The sequence below is a fragment of the Canis lupus genome, chromosome 11, assembly GCF_048164855.1.
Source record: "Canis lupus baileyi chromosome 11, mCanLup2.hap1, whole genome shotgun sequence".
NCBI lineage: Eukaryota > Metazoa > Chordata > Mammalia > Carnivora > Canidae > Canis > Canis lupus.
The window spans coordinates 31,387,073-31,409,927 of NC_132848.1; the positions used below are offsets into that span (position 1 = coordinate 31,387,073).

Genomic DNA, 22,855 nt, shown 5'->3' on the forward strand with positions numbered 1-22,855 from the left:
ATACCCCCTGGAGAAAGATCCCTCTCCGCTTCCAGAAAACACAGCCCCGGCTGCAGGGCTAAACCTCACTCTCCTCCCAGCACCCCCAGACAGAGAACAGAAAGCCGAGGTGTGCAGCCGATACCCCGACGTGCTCGTCTCTCCCTGCACAAGACGAAAGGTGTCGGTTAAGTGTCTCCCTTCAGCTCAGGTCATGATCCCCAAGTCCTGTGACCAAGCCCCACGTCAGGCTCCCTGCTTGGTTGGGAGTCTGCTTCCCCCTCTGCCCCTGACCCCACTCATGTGTGCTCTCTCTCAAATAAATAAAATCTTAAAAAAATAAAAAATAAAAAGATGAAAGGTGTAGTGGATCCGGAAGTGCTCACACTGTTCTCAGGAAGACAGGCATCCAAACAAGGTGACAAAGGGCCATTCAGAAGTTCTCCAAATTACCAAAGAAGAAAGGGCTTTGAGCAGGAGTGCATCAGAGGAAGACTGATTTAGCTCCTCTCGTCGCTCCATTTCCTGGAACCGGGGAGTCAAAGAGCTTGGAGCAGCTGGAAATTGCAGTGCACACACTCTTGTCACAACGATGACCATGCTGATGCATCCGGGCTTCCTGCTCGAGTGTGGAGGAAGATCACACCATCTCCTCCAAGGTCACGGCTGCCTTCATTTTTACGTGGTGGTTATTTTTAAGCACCTGCTCTTCTCATAATTTACTAGAATAAAATGTTTCATACCTTTGAATACTCATGTTTTGCTTGAGAGTCTGCATTTCTAAATGCAGCCGAAACATCGAGTATTTTATTTCACGGAGTCTTCTTTCATTTTATGAATCCTACCCTCACGTTGATGTTTCAATATTATGCACAATACTGACAAAACTCCAGTACTGTTCATCTCCTCTTATACTATTACTAGAGCTTGCTACGATTCAAGCCTCACGACCTGTGGTGCTAAATGCAGGTGCGCACAGATCAATGGGGCAGAAATAAACCCACATATACACGATCAATTAATTAACGACCTGGCAGACGGAAACAGACACCGGGGACAGGACAGCCCCTCCAGTGGGTGGTGCTGAAAACTGGCCACAGGCAGAAGAAACTGTGGACTGCTACCTCACACTGTACACAAAAACTCAAGGTGGATTAGAGATGAACGTAAGACCCAAAACATGAAACCCCCAGGAGAAGACAGGGGCAAGCTCCTTGACCTGGGTCTTGGCGATGACTTCTTGGCTCTGCCACCAAAGGCAAAAGCTACAACAAACGAGTGAAGAGACAACCTCAAAATAAAAAGCTTCTGCACGGGGAAGGGAACTGTCAACAAAATGAAAGACCGCCGCGCACTGGGGGAGAAAGTACCCGCAAACCACCCACTAACAAGGGGCTCGTATCCAGAACATGTGAACTCCTGTAACTCAACCGCAAGACAGCAGCGATGTGATCAAAATACGAGCAGGAGACCGTTCTCCGGAGGCCTCATGAGAAGATGCTCACCACCACCCATGAGCGGAAAAACGCAAATCGAAACCATGATGAGCTAGCACCTCCCACCTATCAGAATGGCTTGTGCCAAAAACAAGAGGAACAAGTGTCGGCAAGGGCATGGAGGGAAGGGAAGCCCAGGGAGCTGGTGGTGGGAGTGCAGCTGCCCTGGGAGACGGCGTGGAGGTACCTCAAATAACCAACACTACAAGGGCCACAGGACCTGGCAACTCCACTCCTGGGTATGTCAGTAATTACACAGAGAAAATGAAAACACTAATTTGAAAAGAAACAGGCACAAGCAGGTTCATTGCAATGGCATTTACAACAGCCAGAGTATGGAAACCACCGAGGCATCCATGACAGGGAAGTAGATAAAGATGAGGAACATGCACGCACATGCATGGATATTACCCAGTCACAGAAAAGGAAATCCTGGGGCGCCTGGGTGCCTCACGGGTTGAGTGTCTTCCTTTGGCTCAGGTCATGATCCTGGAGTCCTGGGATAGAGTCCCACATCCGGCTCCCCATAGGGAGCCTGCTTCTTCCTCTGCCTATGTCTCTCATGAATAAATAAATAAAATATTAAAAAAAAAAAAAAAAAGGAAATCCTGCCATTCAAAATGTGAATAAACCTGGAGGACACCATGCTAGCTGAAGTCAGAGAGAAAATACCCTATGATCTCACTTACATATGGAATCCTGAAAAAAAAAACAATAACACTTCAACAGACACAGACAATAGATAAGTGGTATCAGGGGTGGGGCTGGGGAATGGCCGAAATGGGTGAGGTGTCAAAGGTGCACACCTGCTCCAAAGGACGTCATGGGATGCAACACCCCACACGGTGACTGCAGTTGCTAACACTGTACTGAGTATTTGAAAGTAGCTAATGCTAATAGAGACCTAAGATTTTCCGTCACAAGAAAAAGAACTGTGTAATGATGGATGTTAACCGGATCCAAAAAATAAATAAATAAAGGAAATGGCAAAATAAATGAAGGCACATCCTCGGGCACAGGGAAGTCCAGTGCCACAGCCAAGGCCGCACAGCTGTGGGGAGCCCCCCAGGGGCAAAGAGGCCCACAGAATTCCAGCACCTCTGCTTCTTAGCCACATCACAGCTCTAAGGCCTGGTGGGAACCCATGTCCCCAAATCCCAAATGCCATCAGTCTCACCACACGGCTCAGTCTGCCCAACTACTTGGCTCCACTTATCCTAAACACACCCCTACAAAGCAAGTGTGTCATCCTTTATGACTCAGGAAACTGAGGCACAGAGAAGACTGGTGAACCAGCCAGTCCGAGGCAAAACCACGGCTCGTGCCCACCCTCCAAGCTGCTGGGCAAGGGTGGAGGCGGGCCGACCTCCCGCACTCTACAGAGCGCTTGCATGCATGCTAGCTCTGGTGGCATTCTCACCACCGCCAGCAAGGAACTGGCCACATCCCCACTGACTAGTTCAGGAACCCAGAGAAGGAAAGGGAAAGAGCCTGAGTGGCCGATGCAGGTCAGAAACGCATTCTGTCTGACTCCAGGGCCTGTCCTTCCCCCACACCTGCTTTGCTGTGAAGGCAACGTGGGGGTGGCAACAAGCTCCCTGGCACAGAAGCCCACAGGCATACAAACACACCACGGCTTTATTATTTCAACAAACTCTAAAAGCACATTTCCTGGAGCTGCACCAGAAGCAGACACCCAGAGGCAGTGAGGCGGGCAGGGTGCTCCTTCCACCAGGGCAGGTGGGGACCCCTCCACCCAGGAGGGGCATAGCGCGTGGGATGTCCAAGACAGCGGTGGGGAGGCAGAGGCTGGCGCCATTTGGGCGGTGGGACGCAGAGGAGGCAAGGGCAAGTCCACGGGGCAGCAGGGCTCACTTGAGGCGGTAGAGGACCTTGCGCTGCATGCGATGCTGGATCTCGCCCCGTCGCAGCATGAGCTGCAGGACCTTGTGGATGGCGTGCTCCGGATATTTCTGTGGACACAAGGCCGGATGCAGGAGCATGCCTCCCGAGGGAACCCCAGAACAGCCTCTGGCCCACCCACTGGCCCTGCGGAGCCCCAAGGGAGCCTTCATGTCCTCCCTGCTTGTGGAGAACCTGCTGGTTTATAAAAGGCCTTCACAACCGTCTCCTTTGCTCCCAAGAAGAGCTCACATGTCCTGAGCACCTATGGGGCGAACGTCACCTCACCTGGTCCCCACGCAGCTGTACTGCAGTTATGCCCATGTTACAGGGGAGGAGCTGAGGCACACAGAGGCTAAGTCACCCACTCAAAGTCACACAGCAATTAAGTGGCAGAGCTGGAACTGTCAACTGAGTCCACGGACTCTAGAACCCAACTCTTGACCCCTAAACCTCTCTGGAAGCCTCGGTCTGCTCACCTACATGGGGCGTGGGACCACCTACTGCACGAAACTGCTGTAAAGACTGAAACCGGATGACGCACATGAAGAGGAGCTGAAACCAGCAACTGATGGATTGTTCCTGTGGTTTTGATGACCACAAGCTCTCCACGGCATCCGGAAGGCCCCACCCCCTCTCTGGGGTCCAGAGCACTGTCCTTCGAGAACTGCACGGCTCACCCTCCGGCTCTGCCCCTCTCATCCCATAAAAGCCAGGCAGTGGGGGAAAGGACAGATGGGGGAGCCTGGGTGTAGCTCTATGAGAACGCCAGCCCCTGTCCTCTTCTCTAATGGGACAGAAAACCACCCCCCAGCCCAGACTGAAGCAGTCCCTAGGTGACGAACGACAGGAACCACTGCCCCATCCTAATCCCAGGCCCGTCTGTTGAGCAACAGGACACAGGTGCCAGGTGCATGAGGACCAGGCTACAGGAGCTGGCAGGAAACCCCCAGCCCCACTACCAGGCCCCACTACCAGGCCCCGGGGAAGGCGCACCTGCTTGGTAAAGTCCTGGATGATGCTGTGCTCTGACACCTGGGAGCCGATGGCAAAGCGGCGCTTCAGCTGCTTCTCGATGCGGCTCAGAAGCTCCTGGTCCTCCTGGCTGGTAAAGCCCTCCACCCCTATGGGCAAAGGGAGACAGGTGGGTGGGAACAGGGTGCCCATGGAACTCGGTGTGCCCATGGTGGGAGGCCTGGGGAGACAGGGTCCCTGAGACAAAGGTGGCTCAGAAGAAAAACTCAAAAGGAGAAAAACCTCAAGGAAGGGGAGGAGCTCGCAGAGGACAGCAGCGTAGGCCTGAGCAGATGGCTCATGAGCGCCCCGAGTCAGCAGACAAGGCCCGCCTGTGCTGAAGGATGTTCCAGGCAGAGGGGATGGCAGCTGCAAAGGTATGAAGGGAAAAACCCGGCTTTGTTCAAAGCCCAGTCCAGGGGCCAGGAACAGGTTTTGCTGTGATTCTGGGAGAAGCAGGCAGTGGAGGGCTCTGAGGAGGGACACGAGCTGACTGAGTATGCTGGTAATGCAGGGACCCCATCCGGCTGTTCAGGTGCCCTGGCAAGCAGGAGGCTCCTGACTTCCAACTACTGTTCAGGGTGAGTCTCTCCTGCTGAGCACGGCCTGCCTACAGATGCCGTGGAGTTTCAGCAGAGGAGACAGTCAGCACGGTCAGCAAAGCCCCTCAGAGGGACTTCAAGGCTCCAGGTTGAAACGGGTCTACACGGCAAACTCCTACACAGGCTGCAAGGCCTAACTCAAATGTCACTGTCCCAAATCACATGTGCCCTCTGCATCAGCATTCCAGACAGCCCTCTGTTCACCAATGTCTCACCAGACAGAAATCCCCTCGAGAGCAGAGAGCAGAGGCAGCCATCCCCAAGGGGGGAGGGTAGGGGTGATCAGGCCCTTCTCACCACCCCAGGTCCCAGCCACTCCGGTCCTGGAATCTGCCAAGCCTGCACCCTCTGTGGAGGCACAGCATTGAGTCTTCCCTCTATCTACCCAGAGAGTTCTCTGCCCCCCGCCCCCCAGGGCCTTATGTCCTCACGTTGCACTACTGCCTCCATAACATCACCTCCTCAGAGACAGACGCCGTCCTGACCACCCCCTCCTCCATGGGGAGGCATCTTCTCCTCCCAACACACCTGGCCTGCCACAAACCCCCACCCCACTCCCTGCCACAACCCCCCCACCTCACTCTCTACAGAGCCATCTGCCTCTGCTGTCTCTCCCTTCACTCAGAATGAGGCCCACAGGGTAGGGACTTTGAGGTCCCTTCACTCTTAAACCATGACCCCTGGAATGGTGTCTGGCAAACACGACACCCACACGTGAAGGAATGAGCCCATTCCAGGAGAGCCTGCCACAGGCCGAGCTCCGGGAGGGCCCGCTCAAGGCCGAGCTCCAGGAGGGCCCGCCACAGGCCGAGCTCCAGGAGGGCCCACTCAAGTCTGAGCTCTGGCAGGGCCCGCTCAAGGCCGAGCTCCAGGAGGGCCCGCCACAGGCCGAGCTCCAGGAGGGCCCACCACAGGCCAAGCTCCAGGAGAGCCCGCTCAAGGCCGAGCTCCAGGAGAGCCTGCCACAGGCCGAGCTCCGGGAGGGCCCGCTCAAGGCCGAGCTCCAGGAGGGCCCACTCAAGTCTGAGCTCTGGCAGGGCCCGCTCAAGGCCGAGCTCCAGGAGGGCCCGCCACAGGCCGAGCTCCAGGAGGGCCCACCACAGGCCAAGCTCCAGGAGAGCCTGCCACAGGCCGAGCTCCAGGAGAGCCCGCTCAAGGCTGAGCTCCAGGAGGGCCCGCCACAGGCCAAGCTCCAGGAGGGCCCGCTCAAGGCCGAGCTCCAGGAGAGCCTGCCACAGGCCGAGCTCCGGGAGGGCCCGTTCAAGGCCGAGCTCCAGGAGGGCCCACTCAAGGCCGAGCTCCAGGAGGGCCCACTCAAGTCTGAGCTCTGGCAGGGCCCGCTCAAGGCCGAGCTCCAGGAGGGCCCACCACAGGCCAAGCTCCAGGAGAGCCCGCTCAAGGCCGAGCTCCAGGAGAGGCTGCCACAGGCCGAGCTCCAGGAGGGCCCGCTCAAGGCTGAGCTCCAGGAGGGCCCGCTCAAGGCTGAGCTCCAGGAGGGCCCACTCAAGGCCGAGCTCCAGGAGAGCCTGCCACAGGCCGAGCTCCAGGAGAGCCTGCTCAAGGCCGAGCCTGAACCCAGAATAGGATCAACAGGGGTCTGACCCACACAGGCCCATGGGTGGAGAGATCTGCAGTCCAGCTAGGGAACCACACCTTGGCACCCTGACCCAGCCCCCGAGTGCCTGTCTGTCTTCTGTGTGCCCATCCAGTCTCTGGGGGCAGCTGGACACAGAACAAGGAAAAGAGCTCTGGAAGCGCTCAAAATCGTTATGAGCTTAGGGCAGGAGTGCTATCCCCAACAATGATAAAATCACAGTTCTTAATCATTAACAGAGCCAAAAGGATCATGTTCAAGGGTCTGGGGGGGAACGCTGTGGCTTCTCATCAGGGAGGAAGATGGAGGGGAAAGGGCCAAGCGCAAGGGAGGTAGTTCATAGATGCTGGGCCAACGCACAGAAGCAACACAGGCTCCCAGGCTCTGGGGCACTGCCTGGCCCCCCCAGGGCACCAAGCTGGGACCTCAGCGCGGCCGAGCCCGTGTCCCAGGGGGTCCGCTCACCTGACAGAGTGCCGGACAAGGCGGCATCCAGCGTGGACACCTGGAAGAGCCGCAGAGCCTCCTCCACATCCGCTTCTGTGGCAAAGGGCTGCAGCTTCATCTTGCTGAGGGCCTCCGCGATGCGCACAATGGCCTCCAGCTGCCTGTGGGAACCACCGGTGGACTCAGTTCACGGCCTCACCCCGCCCAAGGGAGGAAGGCCGCAGAGGAGACTGCTGCCCTTTCCTCCTCGGTGACGGAACCCCGATTTTGACTCCGGCATGTGGCACCCAGCTAAGACATTCCCCAGCTTCCCTTGCATCTAGACGTGTCTATGTGACTAAGATTCAGCCAATAAGTTCTCAGTTCAAACATTTTGTGGGGATTTCAGGAAACATCTTTAAGGAAAGATGGGCCCTTCTTCCCCTTCCTCTCCTGTCGCCTGGAATGCAGAGGTGATGGCTAGAGATCCAGCAGCCATCTATGAGGATGAGCCCAAGTTGCTAATGACACTGAGGAGCCATCACACCAACCCTGTACCACTTACCCTCAAACATCTTTATGTGAGAAGTAAATTTTCAATTTATTGACTTTACTTTTTTGAGTTTTTTCTTTCTTTCTTTTTTTTTTTTTTTTTTTGAGTTTTCCATTACTTACAGCTAAATCCATTTCTAACTAATCCTACTAGAGACAGGATCCAGCCCAGGTAGGCCCAACCTCCTACTGTATAAACTCCAAAGAATGAAAAGTTAAGAACTATGAAAACTGAGGTCCAGAGAAGGAAAGGAATTTCCCTTCAGTCAGAGAGGGCCAAAGTCTAAGACCCAGGTCTTGAACTCCCATGACCAGGCCCTTCCCTCACCCCCAGGCTTTCCTGCAATGAGGGAAGCCAGACAAAATTCAGAAAAAACAGATTCCACGTTTCCTCAAACTTAAAACAAGCCAAGAAATACATATCATCAGGGAGGCCACTGCTGATGCTCCCCCAAGCTGACCTGACCAGCAGCCCTTATTATGGGCCTGCAGTGGTAATAGGGGCCCTTGGCCTCAGGCTTGCTGGGCACATCCTGCTGTGTAAACTGAGGCCCGTCCTGCCCACCTGGGTCCAGTCCCCTGGCCCCTACTCACCGCACAGTGATGGGAATGTTGGAGCGGCGGTCGCTGTCCCTCTCATGCTGCCGGGCCCCGCTCCGCATGATGATATACCGGTTCTTCAGTTTCTCTGCAGCCTCTGCCGATAGCCGGGGGCCACACTTCCTGCAGGATGGGGGAGCAGCTGCCATTGGTCCAGGAAGGAACCTTGGGACACCCACTGTATCCCCAGCCAAATGACATCACAGATTCAGGACAATGCTCAGATCACCTAATCCCACCCTCCTCCTGAGGATAAGAAACCAGGCCAGGAGAAGGGAGTCCATTCCCCACAGCCACCCAGGACCTGGCATCAAGGTGGGGTGACTCACACCCAGGGCCAAGCCCCCGAGGATGTGGCCAAAAGGAATTGTGACGAAAGGAGATCCCCAGGTGGCTCAGGGGTTTAGCGCCTGCCTTCAGCCCAGGGTGTGATCCTGGAGTCTCGGGATCAAGTCCCACATCGGGCTCCCTGCATGGAGCCTGCTTCTCCCTCTGCCTGTGTCTCTGCCTCTGTGTGTGTGTGTGTCTCATGAATAAATAAAATCTTAAAAAAATAATAAATTAAAAAAAAAGGAATTGTGACAAGGACTGCTAGAGCAGGAGCTGCTGGGCTCATCACTGCAGCTGGGGGGGGCGGGTACTTAGGGACCCACCTGACTATAGCGCCTCATCTCCTGCAAGAGGGGCCCTCTAAGACCCCAACCCTCAGGTTTTATCTCCAACAAGAGACAAGAGAGGCAGAGGTGCAGCTTCCCAGCACAGTGCCTGGGTTCAAATCCTGGCTCTGCTACCTTCCACTAACGACCTTGGATGAGTCACTTAACCTCTTTCCCTCTGCTTCTCCGCCTCAGTCCCACCTGTACGACGGCTTACTACAGCACTCACAAAGGCTTTGGGACAGGGTTAAGCTCATTCACACGTCACTCACTCAGAGGACCACCTGGCACTGAACACTGACTATATGCGGGATCACTATTACTGGCAATTTGTGAGAAGAACGAGAATAGAAGTTGCAGCTGCCATTTCCTGAATGTTTCCTCAGTGCAAGGCTGCACCGAGCACTCAATCATCTGTGCAATCCTCACAAGAACCCTAGGTCACACCAATCCAGGGAAAGAGAGGCTCAGGGGCCAACCAACTTGCCCAAGGTCACACAGTGGGGCAGACGTCACCCAGAGCCCACGTCCACAGGGTCCCCACTGCGCTGCCTCCCTGCATGTAAGAGTCCTGGTGGGGTTTCAAGACCTTCTAATTCCTACCTTCTCATTTTAGCAACGGGGAAACTGAGGCCAGGAGCCACCGCATGACCTGTACAAGGTCAGATAGGAGCAAAGCCCAAACCCCAAAAAGGGCCTCATGTCAGGCATCCTATGTGAGAAGCAGGCCCAGGCTTCAAGGTCCCCTCCCACCCCGGGAGACTCCCGCAGGGCCTGCGTCCAGGACTCACGCTCGGCAGTAGGCAATGAACTTCTTCAGCTTGGTCAGGTCCACCTCACCCTCCACAGCCTGGGTCTGGGTCAGCGCACTCACGTGCAGAGTGATGACGTGTTTGGCCAGCATCTAGGGGGAGCCGAGGGGACACTGGGTCAGCCCATGGGCCCTCCTGAGCCAGCATCCCCACACCAGCATCCCCATACAAGTTGAGCAGGCAGGGAGGGAGGAGCTGGATGGGCCAGAACCCACAGAAAGGAGGAGGCCCCTCTTTCCTTGCGAGCTGTGAGCTGATTAGACAAAATCCCAGAGCTGCCAGGGCCTTATCTGCCACGACGAGGAGAGCAGCTGGCTGAGACTAAGACTCTGGCAAGGGAGGCAGAGACAGAGCTCAGACACTGAGCCCAGAGCCGGGTGGGCCTCACACCCCTAGCCTCGCTCCCTACATAAGCCACTCTGTCCCTTCCAGAAACGTTCTGGCCAGAGCTGGGGTTCTGTTACTTGCAGAGTCCAGTTCCCTTGTTTTGGATGCAAGGGACTGGGCCCCAGGGAGGGAATCATTTACCCAAGTGCAAGCACAGCACCCCCAGGAGCAGGACTCTGGACCCCTGGCCCAGCATTCTCTGCAGCCATTGCCCCCAGCTGCCTGTTAACAGGCAGGTCTGATGTGCAGGACTTAGCGCCAAGGCCCTTGTTTACCTGCCCTCAGAACCATGGTCCCAGCCCGCTCAGGACTCACCACATCCCTCTCCTCATTGTGTTCATCCTTGACGATGAAGATCATGTCAAAGCGGGACAAGATGGTGGGCATAAAGTCAATGTTGTCCTCCCCCTTCGTCTCATCCCAACGACCGAACACCGAGTTGGCGGCAGCCAGGACAGAGCAGCGGGAGTTGAGGGTGGTGGTGATCCCGGCCTGAGAGGGGGAGGGAGGGAAGCAGAGGACAGACATGAGGAGCCAGGGACATAGCCCTCCGTGCAAACATGCGCTCACTGCAGCACGCCAGGTGGACAGACACCAGGCCAACGGATGTTAGGCCAACTGCTGCCGCCAGCGGACACAGGCCAACAAGCCCCAGCCCTGGGTGCATAGAGCAGCCCAAGGCTGGGGCCCGAGCACCTACCCCCACCCCTGGCCCCGGCCAGCACCCTCCCCATGGCTGGGCCAGGCTGCATGGCAGCCACGCACCTTGGCTATAGAGATGGTCTGCTGCTCCATGGCCTCGTGGATTGCCACTCGGTCGTCTTCCCGCATCTGTGTGGGGCAGAAATGTCTGTGGCACCCAGGCGAGGGGGCAGGTGACCAGGGCAGCAGAACACCATGCAGCTACCAGTCCCAAGACCCGACTCTACACCAGGCCCATGGCAGGAGCTAGGTGTCCTCTCATCCTGCTGACAATAAGCTGTGTGGGCCTGGCTCTCCTATCCCTACTCTCGAGATGTGGAACTGAGGCTCAGGGCAGCCCCGGTGGCGCAGCGGTTTAGCACCACCTGCAGCCCAGGGCGTGATCCTCGAGTCCCAGGATCGAGTCCCACATCGGGCTCCCTGCATGGAGCCTGCTTCTCCCTCTGCCTGTGTCTCTGCCTCTCTCTCTAGCTGTGTCTCTATGAATAATAATAAAAAAAAAAAAAAACTGAGGCTCAGAGAGGTTCAACTACTTCCCTCTAGTAACAGGCCCAGAGACCCAGTGCTGGTCTCCAAGTCAGAGGTGGTTGCTGCTGTCTGAGCACAGGAGGCCACAAGCCCAGCCCCACAACTATGAGGTGCTACCCACCTTTCAGCCGCCCCTCACCATCAGACCCACCTTGTCAAACTCGTCAATACAGACAACTCCACCATCAGCCAGGACCATGGCACCACCTTCCATGATGAAGTTCCGGGACGAGGGGTCCCTCATCACTGAGGCTGTCAGGCCGGCTGCACTGCTGCCTTTCCCAGATGTGTACACCTGGGCGAGGGGAGGGAGGTATCAGGACTCAACCCAGCTCCAGCTCCAGGCCCTCACCCCAGAGAGTTAAGGGCCCAAACTGAAGTGACTCGCCCAGTGTCACGCACCAAAGCTGGCTGCAGAGCCCTGAACAGAACCTGTGCTGCTCCCTCGGGTGGAAGGCAGCCCTGGCACCAGTCTGGCCACTAGGTTCTGACCGAGGGGGAATCCACATCCATGGTCATCTGAGCCCCACCACAGCCCTACGATGTAGCGCTCAGGGGCCTGGCTCATAGGTGAGCCCATGGAGGCCCACAGGAGAGGAACAACCTACTTCCAGGTGGCCTTAGGGCTGGGATGGGGACTCCCAACCCCTAAGGAAAAGGCTCTCCCTCCCCAGGCCCTTCCTCTTTGTGCAGACCCACATGCCCCACACTGCCACTGTCCAAAGTGAGGTGAGCTTATGGTGTAAAAGACACATGGTTTTGAACTTAGTGCTTAAAAAAAGAACATAAAGCATGCAATGGTATTTATATTACACTGCACACTAAAAGACTTAACACTTCAGATACACTGAATTAGAATATGAAGATTTATTTCCTCTACTCCTTTTAGTCTTTCAACGTGGCCACCAGACACTGAAAACCACCCCATGGTGCACAGTAGAGCTCGTGTGTTTTCATCAGACAACCACCAGAGTCCACACCGGGCATCTCTCCTCTCTGACCGACCCGCGGGCCATACCTCCCACCGGCGCAGCCCTGTTCCCCTGGGTCAGCTTCGCCCCACTCTGAGCCCCCAGACCCACTGACCACAACACAGAGGACCCCGCCTACCATACAACTGGGGTCACATCCCTGTGCTCGCACTTACTAGCTGTGGGATCCCGGGCAAGAGTGACCTATTCTGTACCGTTTCCTCCTTAAAAGGCACCACAGTGCCCACCATGCAGTGAGCGGAGCATGAGGCCAGCACATCTACACGATAAACTTGCTCAGGGTCCACAGCCAGCTAGCTCCTGGCCAGGCTGAGACCCAAAGCCATGCTGCCTCTTAGGCCACACTCCACCCGCCACCCCAGACCCACCCATGCCCGATGGCCCCCTTCCTTCACTCTGTTCTGTCCCGACCATGACCAACAAGAATAAGGAAGAGACTGTGGGGGGCCAGCCCCCAGAAGGGCCAGGGACCCCGCGGCCCTGCCCGCAGCCTGCCTTCCCACAGGGGCAGCCAAGCAAAACAGCAAGGCCCAGGCACTCACCCCGATGGGAGAGCACTTCTCCACAAACTTCAGCAGCTGGGACTTGGCCGTCCCAGGGTCCCCCAGCATCAGCAGATTGATGTCTCCTCGGCGGGTGAGTCCGTCGGGGAGCCTGGGGGAAGACAGGCAGGTGGGCAAGGATGAGACTCAGGCCAGTCATAGGGCGAGCTGGCAGTCGGCCCCACAGCCTGTGCCACAAGCCTCAGAGCATCGGGCAGGCAGAGGCTCTGGGCTAAGACCCTCCTGCACAGCGGCCGGCCACCATGTCCCCTGCCTCACCCGTAGTAACGTTGGAGGAAACAGTTGGTCTCCAGGGCAGGGTCGGCCAAAGACAGGACACTCAGGGCCAGGGCACACAGTGTCTGATCAAACATCCCTTCCTCTGAGGGTCACCATGAGGACTGGCTGGGTGTCGCACACACGAAAGCACTTGCAAGAAGGCCAGTGCACAGTGAGGACCCCGTATGTGGAGGCTGCTGGTATCGTTATCGTCCTAGCTCCACTGCTTTCTAGTTTCAAAAGGACACACACTGTCCTACAAGTGCTATGTCCTTTCCTTCCCTGTTGCCAAGGAAACTTGGGCCCAGAGAGGTGGTATCTCTCACCCAAGGTCACACAGGAAATAAGCAGCAAAGCAGAGATTTAACCTCTTGTCTCCAGACTCCAAGCCCAGAGCTCTCCCCACTGCATCTGCTGGCCCCTTCCCCCAGGCCACCCCTAGCCCAGGTCACGGGATCCCTCTGGGTAGGAGAGCATGGACTGGCCATTAGCGGGCTGACAGCAAGGCTGGATGCTGGAGAAGGGGCTGGGAATAGCAGGCAAGGCTGAGGGTCCTGGGAAAGTGAGAACATTCAAGTCTTGAGCTTCAGCAGCTCCCTCCATGGGCCAAGCTCCCCAGACCTGGCAGTACTGAACCCCCACCTCTTTCGGGAACCCCCAAACAGCAAGCAGGCGATGGCCTTCTTCATGTCTGTGCCCCCAAAGATGGACGGAGCGATGCTCTTGGAGATGACCTCGTAGACATTGGGGAGGGCGGCCAGGCGCCGGAACTCCTCCTCTTCCTGGGGGGTCACGGCCCCGGCAAAGCTGCGGCCTGAGTGGGTGGGCCGGAGAGGGAGGGCATGTGGGTGCTGTGTGAGGACACCCGGCCAGCATGGTCAGGGCCCCCTGCAGGTCAGGCCCCAGAGCCTGGCCAGCACAAGCCTGAGCTGGTTCTCGGGGTCCAGGAAGGGAGAGGAAGGCTGGTCTGAGGACCTGGAGGGCCGGACCCTGGAGGCCCCCAGGTACCACTGGGAAGGGTGGGCAGAGGGAGACAGGGAGGCCCAACAATAACCCAGGGGAGAGACAGCAGGGGGGCTGGGCACGGGGGCTGGCACAGGCAGGGCCCAGGCCCCACTCACCGGAGCCATCTGTGTCCACCTGGATGCCCAGGACACGGATGTAGGAGCTCCGGATGCCCACACCCACCCTATCGCGGCCCTTGCTGGTGGTCAGGCCAAATTTCTTGATGGAGTAGATGCCCATGATGGTGACCCTGTTCCCAGGGACAACCTTGTCACACAGGTACCTGAGGAGACAGGGGGAGGGGAAACAAAGATGAGAGCCTGGTGGGCACAGCGAGTCCCTGACCATCACCCACCCTGTCACCCTCACCTCCCGGGCTGGCCCCAGGCCTCCCCATCCCTCGGGGCCCCCACGCCAAGCACGCATGGCCCAGGTAGGACACTGAAGACCAAGGCTGCGCACCGCCCTTGGTCGCTGTGGTGGCCTTGACCCTTCCCTGCCCTCAAGGGCTCATTCGTTCCGCCAGTTGGGGCCACAGGGCAGGCTCAGCACTAGCCCACCCAGTCTTCAGAAGCCCCATCCCCATCTTAGCTGCTGCGGACTCGTCGCAGGGCTCCCCTCAGCCACCTTGGGAAGCCTTCCTCCGCAGGCCCTCCAGCTTCTCTGCAAGGGTCACCACCACCCCCCATTTCTGCCTCTTCGGGGCTCCATGAGCTCAGTCAACTCATCCTGCCTCTGGACTTCCAGGTCGTCTTTTCAAAACTAAGATGCTGAAACAGAAGTCTCCAAGTCCCTCCAGTCAGAACCGCAGTGCAGCACGGAGGGGACCCTGGGGCACGTAGCTGCACTCTTGCCACTTAGAAGCTGTGTGGCCTCAACAAAGTCACCGCACCTCTCTGAGCTTGGGGGGAGTGGGGAACAGTGATAAAGTGATCGGACCTGCTCAAGAGAGGACACAGACCCAAAAGTGTTCTTTCCACGTGCCAGAAATAGTCCCATCCCACAGAGGACCGTCCGTGGGCATCTTGTCATAATTCTGAGAGGACTCTGGGGCACCCTTCCCACGTACCACTTCTTAAGTCTGGACTACAAACTGTGTGGAGAATAACCTAACAAGCACCAAATACTTAACTTGTATCAAGGGCCTATACAAAATAGGCTCATTTTCCAATTAACATCTCCCAGCAGCCTCACTAGAGATTAAGGACTGTCGTTGAGCCCACTTTACTGATGAGGAAACCGAGCCTTCTCCATCCAGCTCACGTAACTCACCCGTCTGACTTCTACACACACAGCTGTCACTGATGAAGCTAAGGAAGCCTATGGATCCACTCCCCAGGGAAACACACGGCACCGCAACACCAGCACATATGTCCAGGTGTGCAAGCCCAGGTGAGGAACAACCCCCACAGCTACAAGCCTCCCTCCCAGGTGGCCCTGAGGGGACCAAATGCTAGCCAAGCACCCTAGCACCATCCTCCTTCGGCCGAACCCGAGGAAGAATACTATCAGAGAGCCTGGGACACAGGCGGGGCATGGGCTCTCTGAGCTGCAGGGACCCTCCCAGAAGAGCCCAGGCTCAAAGCTCTAGAAGCCAGCCAGTCCTTTAGAGTTCCAGGCCCTTGTGTGCATGGTGGGGCTCCGGGCCCCCGCAGTTTCCAGGAGAATGGGAAGAGATGGAAACAGATGGGAAGCACCAGTGTCCCTGTGAACAAGTGTCCAGAACAAGCCATCCTCTCCTCCCACCACTCACCAGCCACAGCCAGGGCCACCTGCCCCCAGGGATGCCCACCCCACCCCACCTCACCTGTCACAGTAGAGCTGCATGTGTCTAGGCATCTCGCCATGAGGCACCGCGTCAGGCAGCTCCTGGAGCTTGAGCGTCTGGAAGTCCACACACTTGCACTTGTCAGGCATGATGAAATAGGGGTCCAGGGGGCACTTGGGGCGCCCAGCCTGATCCCTGTAGGGTGAAGGAGAGAGGATCACTGGAGTTGGGGGACAAGATCCAGCCAATGGCAAGTTTAGGATTCTAGGAGTTGCTGGACAAGGCCCTTCAAAGGAGGGGGGGGGACCACAGACCAGGCCTGGCTCCTCCAATAACTTAAAGGACGCAGACAAACCACTCTCAATCCCCGTGAGGCTCGGTGTCCCCACAGGTAGCTCACCAATGACCTCATGAAACCCCCACTCCAATCCCAGGAACTCCTGGTGAAGGTCTGGGCACGTGGAGACCATTCTCAGGGTCTAGGCCTCTTCTTACCCCCATGTAATGAAGTCACGGTTCAATCACTCTAGCACTGTTACAGCAAAGCACCCACTACGCGCCAGACACTGTTCAATGGGCCAGGGGACATGGCAGTGAAAATTTCAGTTGGGGAGACTGAAAAAGCCAGCCGCCAAATGGCTGCAGGACAGAATGACAGTGGTGCCCCATGCTGTCGGGCAGGTGGGTTAGAGTGACCAGGTATGCGTGCACCACGTGTAAGATGGGAGGCCTGGGGAGGAACCTCTGGGAGATGACATAAGAGAAAGCAGACAGAAGTGAAAAATGAGGACTGTGGAGGGCAGAGGGAAATGTTTGGGGCAGAGGAAATAGCACGTTCAAAGGCCCTGTGCCAGAAGTATGCTCAGCAATCCCAGAGGAGGGATGAAATGAGGCTGGACCTAGAGAGAGGAAGGACAACCAGAGGCCAGAAGGACCTGGGAGTGGGTCCTGGAGGGTCGTGTGGGCCAGGACCACACCTAACTTTGGGTGACATAGAAATGACTGGGTCACCCGCAGGGTAGGCACCAGCTGCGGGGTGGAGAACAGCCTGGAGGCTGCCCTGGCAAACCAGTTTGCTTTAGAAGACCCCAGATGAACTGTCCCCTGGACTGCTTCTCCCTCCCAACCCTGGGGTCCCCACAAGGTTGTGTGGGCATCCTGATGCGAACAGAACTCACCAACGAAGGATACTACACCTGGTTAGCAGCCCTGGTGCCCAGGCCTGTGCCACCCCCGCAGGGCACGCCCCGTGCTGCAGGCCAGTCCTCCCCCCCAATCTCCCTCTAGACGTCACTCCCAACAGTCACTGGGCCCGGCAAGGCCCACTCACGTGTTGCACTTCCTGGGCAGGGCATAGCCCTCCAGGCCCGGGCGCATGGCAATGTTACTAAGCGTGTTGCGACAGCTCCGGCACTGGATAGAGATGCGGGTGGCCTTGGCACGGACCCCAGACGCTGAGATGATGATGCCAGGGATCTTCACCAGGTGTGACATCATGTCCGACTGCACAGAGCCACCAAGAGGTGGTTGGTTAAAGGGAGACACAGATAGCGGATATGATGTGATAAAAATCTCTTCCTAGGGCATCCAGCTGGTTCAATCAGAAGAGCATGTGTTGGGGCAGCCCGGGTGGCTCAGTGTTTTGGCACTGCCTTTAGCCCAGGGCATGATCCTGGAGACCCGGGATTGAGTCCCAAGTCAGGCTCCATGCATGGGGCCTGCTTCTCCCTCTGCCTGTGTCTCTGCCTCTCTCTCTCTCTCAGGAATAAATAAAATCTTTAAAAAAAAAGGGGGGGGGGGGCACATGTTTTTCAGAAACAAGCTACAAAGCTGCGGGTGTCCTGGCACCCCAGAATCCTGAGCTGGAAAGGATGGGTTTCAACCCCTCCAAGCCACCCTGACAAATGATCCTTCTAGGGAGGGCTCCTCCCCATCACAGAAAATCCACCACCTGAAGCAGGCCAGGTATAGCCTTGTTCCTTGAAGCACGCTGTGTCCTCCAAAATAAGAAGTGTGTCCCCAGGGGAGCTGAACCTTGCCTCTCTAACCATACAGCTCCCCCCATAAAACAGGTCCAACGGATGCCACTTCCACAGAGAGGCGAACGTGACATGGAGCTTGATTCCAGAGTCACGGAACCCCTCCTCAGTGCTGGGAAGGCAGAGGTAAAGCTGACAAGCTCCAGGATCCACCACCCTGCTTCTGGAACAGACCTGCCACCGTGTGAGCCAAAGACAGCTTGACATGGGCCCCGAGAGAGCTGCATGATGTGGGGACACAAGCAAAGACCAGAGCATGGCCCTGGGGGTGCAGCGCATGATGAGGAGGTGCCATTAGCTAACCGGGTGACCCTGGGGCCTACTGCAGAGAAAGCTGAGCACAGGCACGTGCTGCCCTAGATTCTAGCAACAGCCCTATGACAACTACCACCATCCTGACCATCATCACTTCCTGCTCGCTGCTCTCCTGCCTATTTTATAAATTTTCCACACGACAGCCCGAGAAATCATTTGCAAACGGAACTGGTCCATTCGACTTAAACATACACTGTCTTTCTACTGTGCTTCATAGAGGATCCAAGCTCCTTCCCTTGGCTAGAAAAGCCCTGGCCCTCTGGCCTCTTCCCTCCCCTTCCCCTGCCCTTCCTCCAACCCTCACCCATACTGGGGTCCGGCCACCCCGGCTGCTTCTTGTTCCTTGAAGCATGACACCATCCTACCTCAATGCCTTTGCACCTGCTTCTCCTTAAGCCTGGAAGGCTCTTCCTGAGGCTGTCACACCTCTGACGATGCATCACTCAGACTCCCTCCAACATCACTTCCTCAGAGGCCTCCTTCTGACCACCATCCACCTCCCTCAGCCACTGTCATGTTTACCTCGTTCTTTTCGTTCTTTCATGACTGTACCCGGCTCCTGAAGCCATCGCCATGTCCCTTACCTGTCTCTCCCACCATAAGCCCCATGAGAAGCCAGTCCCATCTGTCTATAGTGAGGGTCTAGCCCAGCACCTAAGCGAAGCAGCCTTCAGTATTTGTCGGTTAGAACAAACACCTGGATGACAGACCGGCTCTGCCCACCCTGCTTGCCTCCCAATCGTTCTCTAGCCACGCTGGCTTGTCCTTCAACATGGCCTTGAACATAGCATGCCCTCCTTGCACTCAGGCTCTGCAGGAGCTGTGCCGCCACCTCCCTGGAGTGCTCTCCCAGCTGTCTGCCCCCCTGCTTGGCCTTTGCTCAGGTGGTTCTCCACCAAGGAAGCCTTCTCTGCACCCGCTGACTTCCTCCACTGTGCTTACGATCATCTACAACCATCATGGGTGATACTCTGGTTTACTCAGGGTCCCCCCGCACACCCCTCAGGGTGGGGGGTATAAAGTCCACAGGAACAGGAGTTTGTTGTTTAACATTGTTTCTCCAGAACCCAACTCAATCCCCTGCCCACAGAAGAGCTCGGTAAACATTTGTCCAATGAGTTAATTTTACAGAGGAAGAAAGAGGCTCAGAGAGGTCTGGTGAGCTGCTCAGGGTCACACAGCTAGCACTCAGGTCTGTCTGTGTCTGAAGCTCCTATGCTCCGTGCAGCAGCCACTGTCACCCTCCCCCCAGCCTCTAAGTGGACCCACCTTGAGGCTACGAATGCTGGACGGACTGGCGTCCGACTTGAGCATGACCTGAATGTCCTGGAGCACCTCCTCCCCTGTGGGCCGGGGCCGGGTCACCTCATCAGCCACCTCCTTCGCAGCTTCCTCTAGCTGGAGAAGAGGAAGGCGACACCTGTTAGTGACCAGAGCAGGGCCAGCCCTGGGGGATTCAGGGAGGGACAGGGTCCCACTCACCAGCTGCAAGTGCTCGGCCGGCTGCTTGTACAAGTAGTCAGCCAGGTCCTCGTCGAAGCTAGCCAGGTCCTCCATCTCCACTTCGACCCAGTACTCCCCCAGGTTGTAATGGCGCTTGAGCTCATCCCTGGAGTGGGCAGGTGGCAAGGTGGAGGCAGGGCGGGGTGCAGAGAAGAGGACATCAACACTGGCTGAGGTGCACCTGCACCCTCACTGTGCCCACATCATCACCATCGTTGCTCCTACTCCTCTTCCAGAACACACATCAACTTCTAGGTGGTTCTGTGATATAACCCTGCGGAGGATCCCTGTTTCTCACAGAGGCATCCTCAAAAAACAGTTCTGGTTAAACACTCCCCAAGATGGCTAAAGGATATTTCAACACTCAGACAGGGCTGTGTGCACAGGTCACTTTGGGATGTTTTGTTTTTTTCTCCCTGCAGGACCCCCTGGAGCCTTTTACTTTCTGTCAGAGGCTACCAAACCACAAAGCTCAAACCTGGAGACGAGATGGTAGAGACTACCTTGTCAACCACCAGATGGACTTCTACAGAGCATCCATCCCATGGGACTACCGTCCCAAAATGCACTTAGGGACACTGACCTACGCTATGCAGAGCCCTCTCTTCAGCCTCATCTCAGACCTTAACCCCTTCGACCTTATGTCCCAGAGCCACATGCAACAGCCAACTCTGACCTAGAAAGCACTTTACTATAACAGACCACCCATAACTCTCCGCCCAGGCAGGCAACTCCTTCTGTAGAGAAGGCCCTCCATATCTGAAACTCTTCTCAGCTGGGGGCCAAAGGTGGGCTCCTCTGGAGGCCCTCCATAACTCCCCTTTGCTATTCTGCCTTGGAGGCAACTGTCACTTTGTAATTTATCTCTTGGCCTCCACACCTTGACCTCACTGACTTAGGAGCTTCACTGACCACTGATGTACAACCTTCTAAAGAACAAGCAACAGGACCTCTTCGTATCTTAGTGCCTAGCACAATGCCTGGCACACACATGGTCAATGTCAGCTGATACATGAATAAATGGAGGCAGAACTGCTGACACTCATTTACTGATGACACGGAGACTGTTACCTGGAAGTCACTCAACTAATAATTTCACGCCCATGTCTGGACTCACAGATTCAACTCCTCTGCATTTCAAGGTGCTAAGGTGAGAGGCTGGGCTTGCCAATGGTTATATAATGACGAAGAGCAGATTCAGTGGGTAGCCCAGCACCTGGAACAGTACCTTAGTGCCTGGCAGACAGCAAGTGCTGATCAACAGAGGCGGCCAGACTGGAAGGAATGCCTAAGTGAAATTAAATCCTGACCACCACCTTCACCTTTTGCACCCATAGAGGGCTTGGGTTTACCAGGCATCAGAGACATGACACAGAAAAACAAGAAGTGAACAGCAACCAGTCCTAGATAAAGAACCAAAGGGCCCAAGGAAGTTCTAGCTGATGGTTAGGGGCCCCGGGGGCTATTCATCAAAAGTACATAACCAAATGCGGCCCGGGAGTGGCCGGGATGAAGCTCTGCTGGGACCCAAATCCACAGGCTCCTTCACCTCTCCGGGGCCCTGTCCCCATCCGTGCACTGGGGCGCTAACGGGCTCAGAGTGCACACGCGTGGCCACAGCGGCGCCTGCTCCGCCGCGGGGGGTCTCCAGCTCCCCGCCTCCCCGGGCCGCACCTGTATTTGAAGGTGAAGCCGGTGCGGTCGGTGCCCACTCGGTACTGCCGCAGGAACTCCTTGAAGCGCCTCTGCAGCTGCGATTTGCGCGCCTGCCCCTCGTCGGCCGCGGGGTCTCCCCCGAAGCTGTCGCTGTAGAAGATGCCGGGGTCGTCGAAGCCGGACATGACTGCGCCTGGCACGGGGACGACCAGCTGGAGCAGGCCGGAAGCGGCGGCGGCCTCGGCTCTGAGGGAAGGGGAGGGAAGGGGCGGGGGACCGCCGCCCGCCCAGGACACCCTGCCCACCCCGCCGCGCCCTCCTGCGCGGACGCCTGCGCACGCCCGGCCCCCCCCCCCCCGTACCCCGGCCCCGGGTCTCACCTCGCCCCCCCGCACCCCGGCCCCACGCACCCCGGCCCCGGGTCTCACCTCGCCCCCCCGCACCCTGGCCCCCCGCACCCCGGCCCCGGGTCTCACCTCGACCCCCGCACCCCGGCCCCCCGCACCCCGGCCCCGGGTCTCACCTCGACCCCCCCGCACCCCGGCCCCAGGCACCCCGGCCCCGGGTCTCACCTCGACCCCCCGCACCCCGGCCCCCCGCACCCCGGCCCCGGGTCTCACCTCGCCCCCCCGCACCCCGGCCCCCCGCACCCCGGCCCCGGGTCTCACCTCGCCCCACCGCACCCCGGCCCCACGCACCCCGGCCCCGGGTCTCACCTCGACCCCCGCACCCGGGCCGCCGGCTCACCTCGCCCCCCCGCACCCCGGCCCCCCACACCCCGGCCCCGGGTCTCACCTCGCCCCCCCGCACCCCGGCCCCGGGTCTCACCTCGCCCCCCCGCACCCCGGCCCCCCGCACCCCGGCCCCGGGTCTCACCTCGCCTCCCCCGCACGCCCCGGCCCCGAGTCTCACCTCGACCCCGCACGCCCCGGACCCAGCACACCAGCACCTCCGCGCCCGCCGCCGCCTTTCGCGGGAAAAACCAGGCGCCGCGGCCGGGCGCCGCGGCCGCTGCACCCTGATTGGCTCCCCGGGGGCCCGCAGCCTGCGATTGGGCCGCTCTGCGCCCGCGAGCTCCGCCTCCCGGACCGGCCTCCGAATCCGATTGGCTGGAGGCTCGTGACGTCATGTCCCCGGCCTCCTCCGGGCTCCATCTTGCCGGGCTGACAATTTGGCGCGAAACTTCTGAGCCGGGGGGAAGCGGCGGCGGCGGAGCGGGACGCAAAGATGGCGGAGGGGCGGCCTCCGGGCCCGGGCGGTGTGCGGGGGCCTCGCCTGTACCCCCTCGAGCCTTCCCACAAGGCCGAGCCCGGGGCAGGACCACTTGGGGGTTCAGAAGCCGTGGGTCCCGGGGGGAGCCCGCCGCCCCTCCCCGAGCCCCCCCATACCCCCCTCCCCGGCACCCCCTCCCTGAGCCCGCCCCGAGCCCTCCCCGGCACCCCCTGCCCCCTGCGCCGAGCCCTCCCTGGCATGCTCCCTCCTGAACTGAGGTTGGAGAGAAATCCA

General features: G+C 57.9%; 1 protein-coding gene across 1 annotated transcript; it reads right to left on the reverse strand.

Annotated features, from left to right (window-relative positions):
• Positions 1–3,095: 3,095 nt before the first annotated feature.
• Positions 3,096–22,376, reverse strand: MCM5 (minichromosome maintenance complex component 5). Its single transcript, XM_072844163.1, has 17 exons — positions 22,262–22,376; positions 21,368–21,542; positions 19,673–19,799; positions 19,460–19,588; positions 17,167–17,339; positions 15,876–16,031; positions 14,185–14,351; positions 13,706–13,877; positions 12,785–12,896; positions 11,402–11,545; positions 10,786–10,851; positions 10,336–10,512; positions 9,613–9,725; positions 8,160–8,288; positions 7,053–7,195; positions 4,374–4,501; positions 3,096–3,448 (listed from the first exon to the last, which is right to left on the reverse strand). Exons 2-17 carry the CDS (start codon positions 21,532–21,534, stop codon positions 3,347–3,349), a joined length of 2,205 nt encoding a protein of 734 aa, XP_072700264.1. The 5' UTR covers positions 21,535–21,542; positions 22,262–22,376; the 3' UTR covers positions 3,096–3,346.
• Between the last annotated feature and the right edge of the window lie 479 nt (positions 22,377–22,855).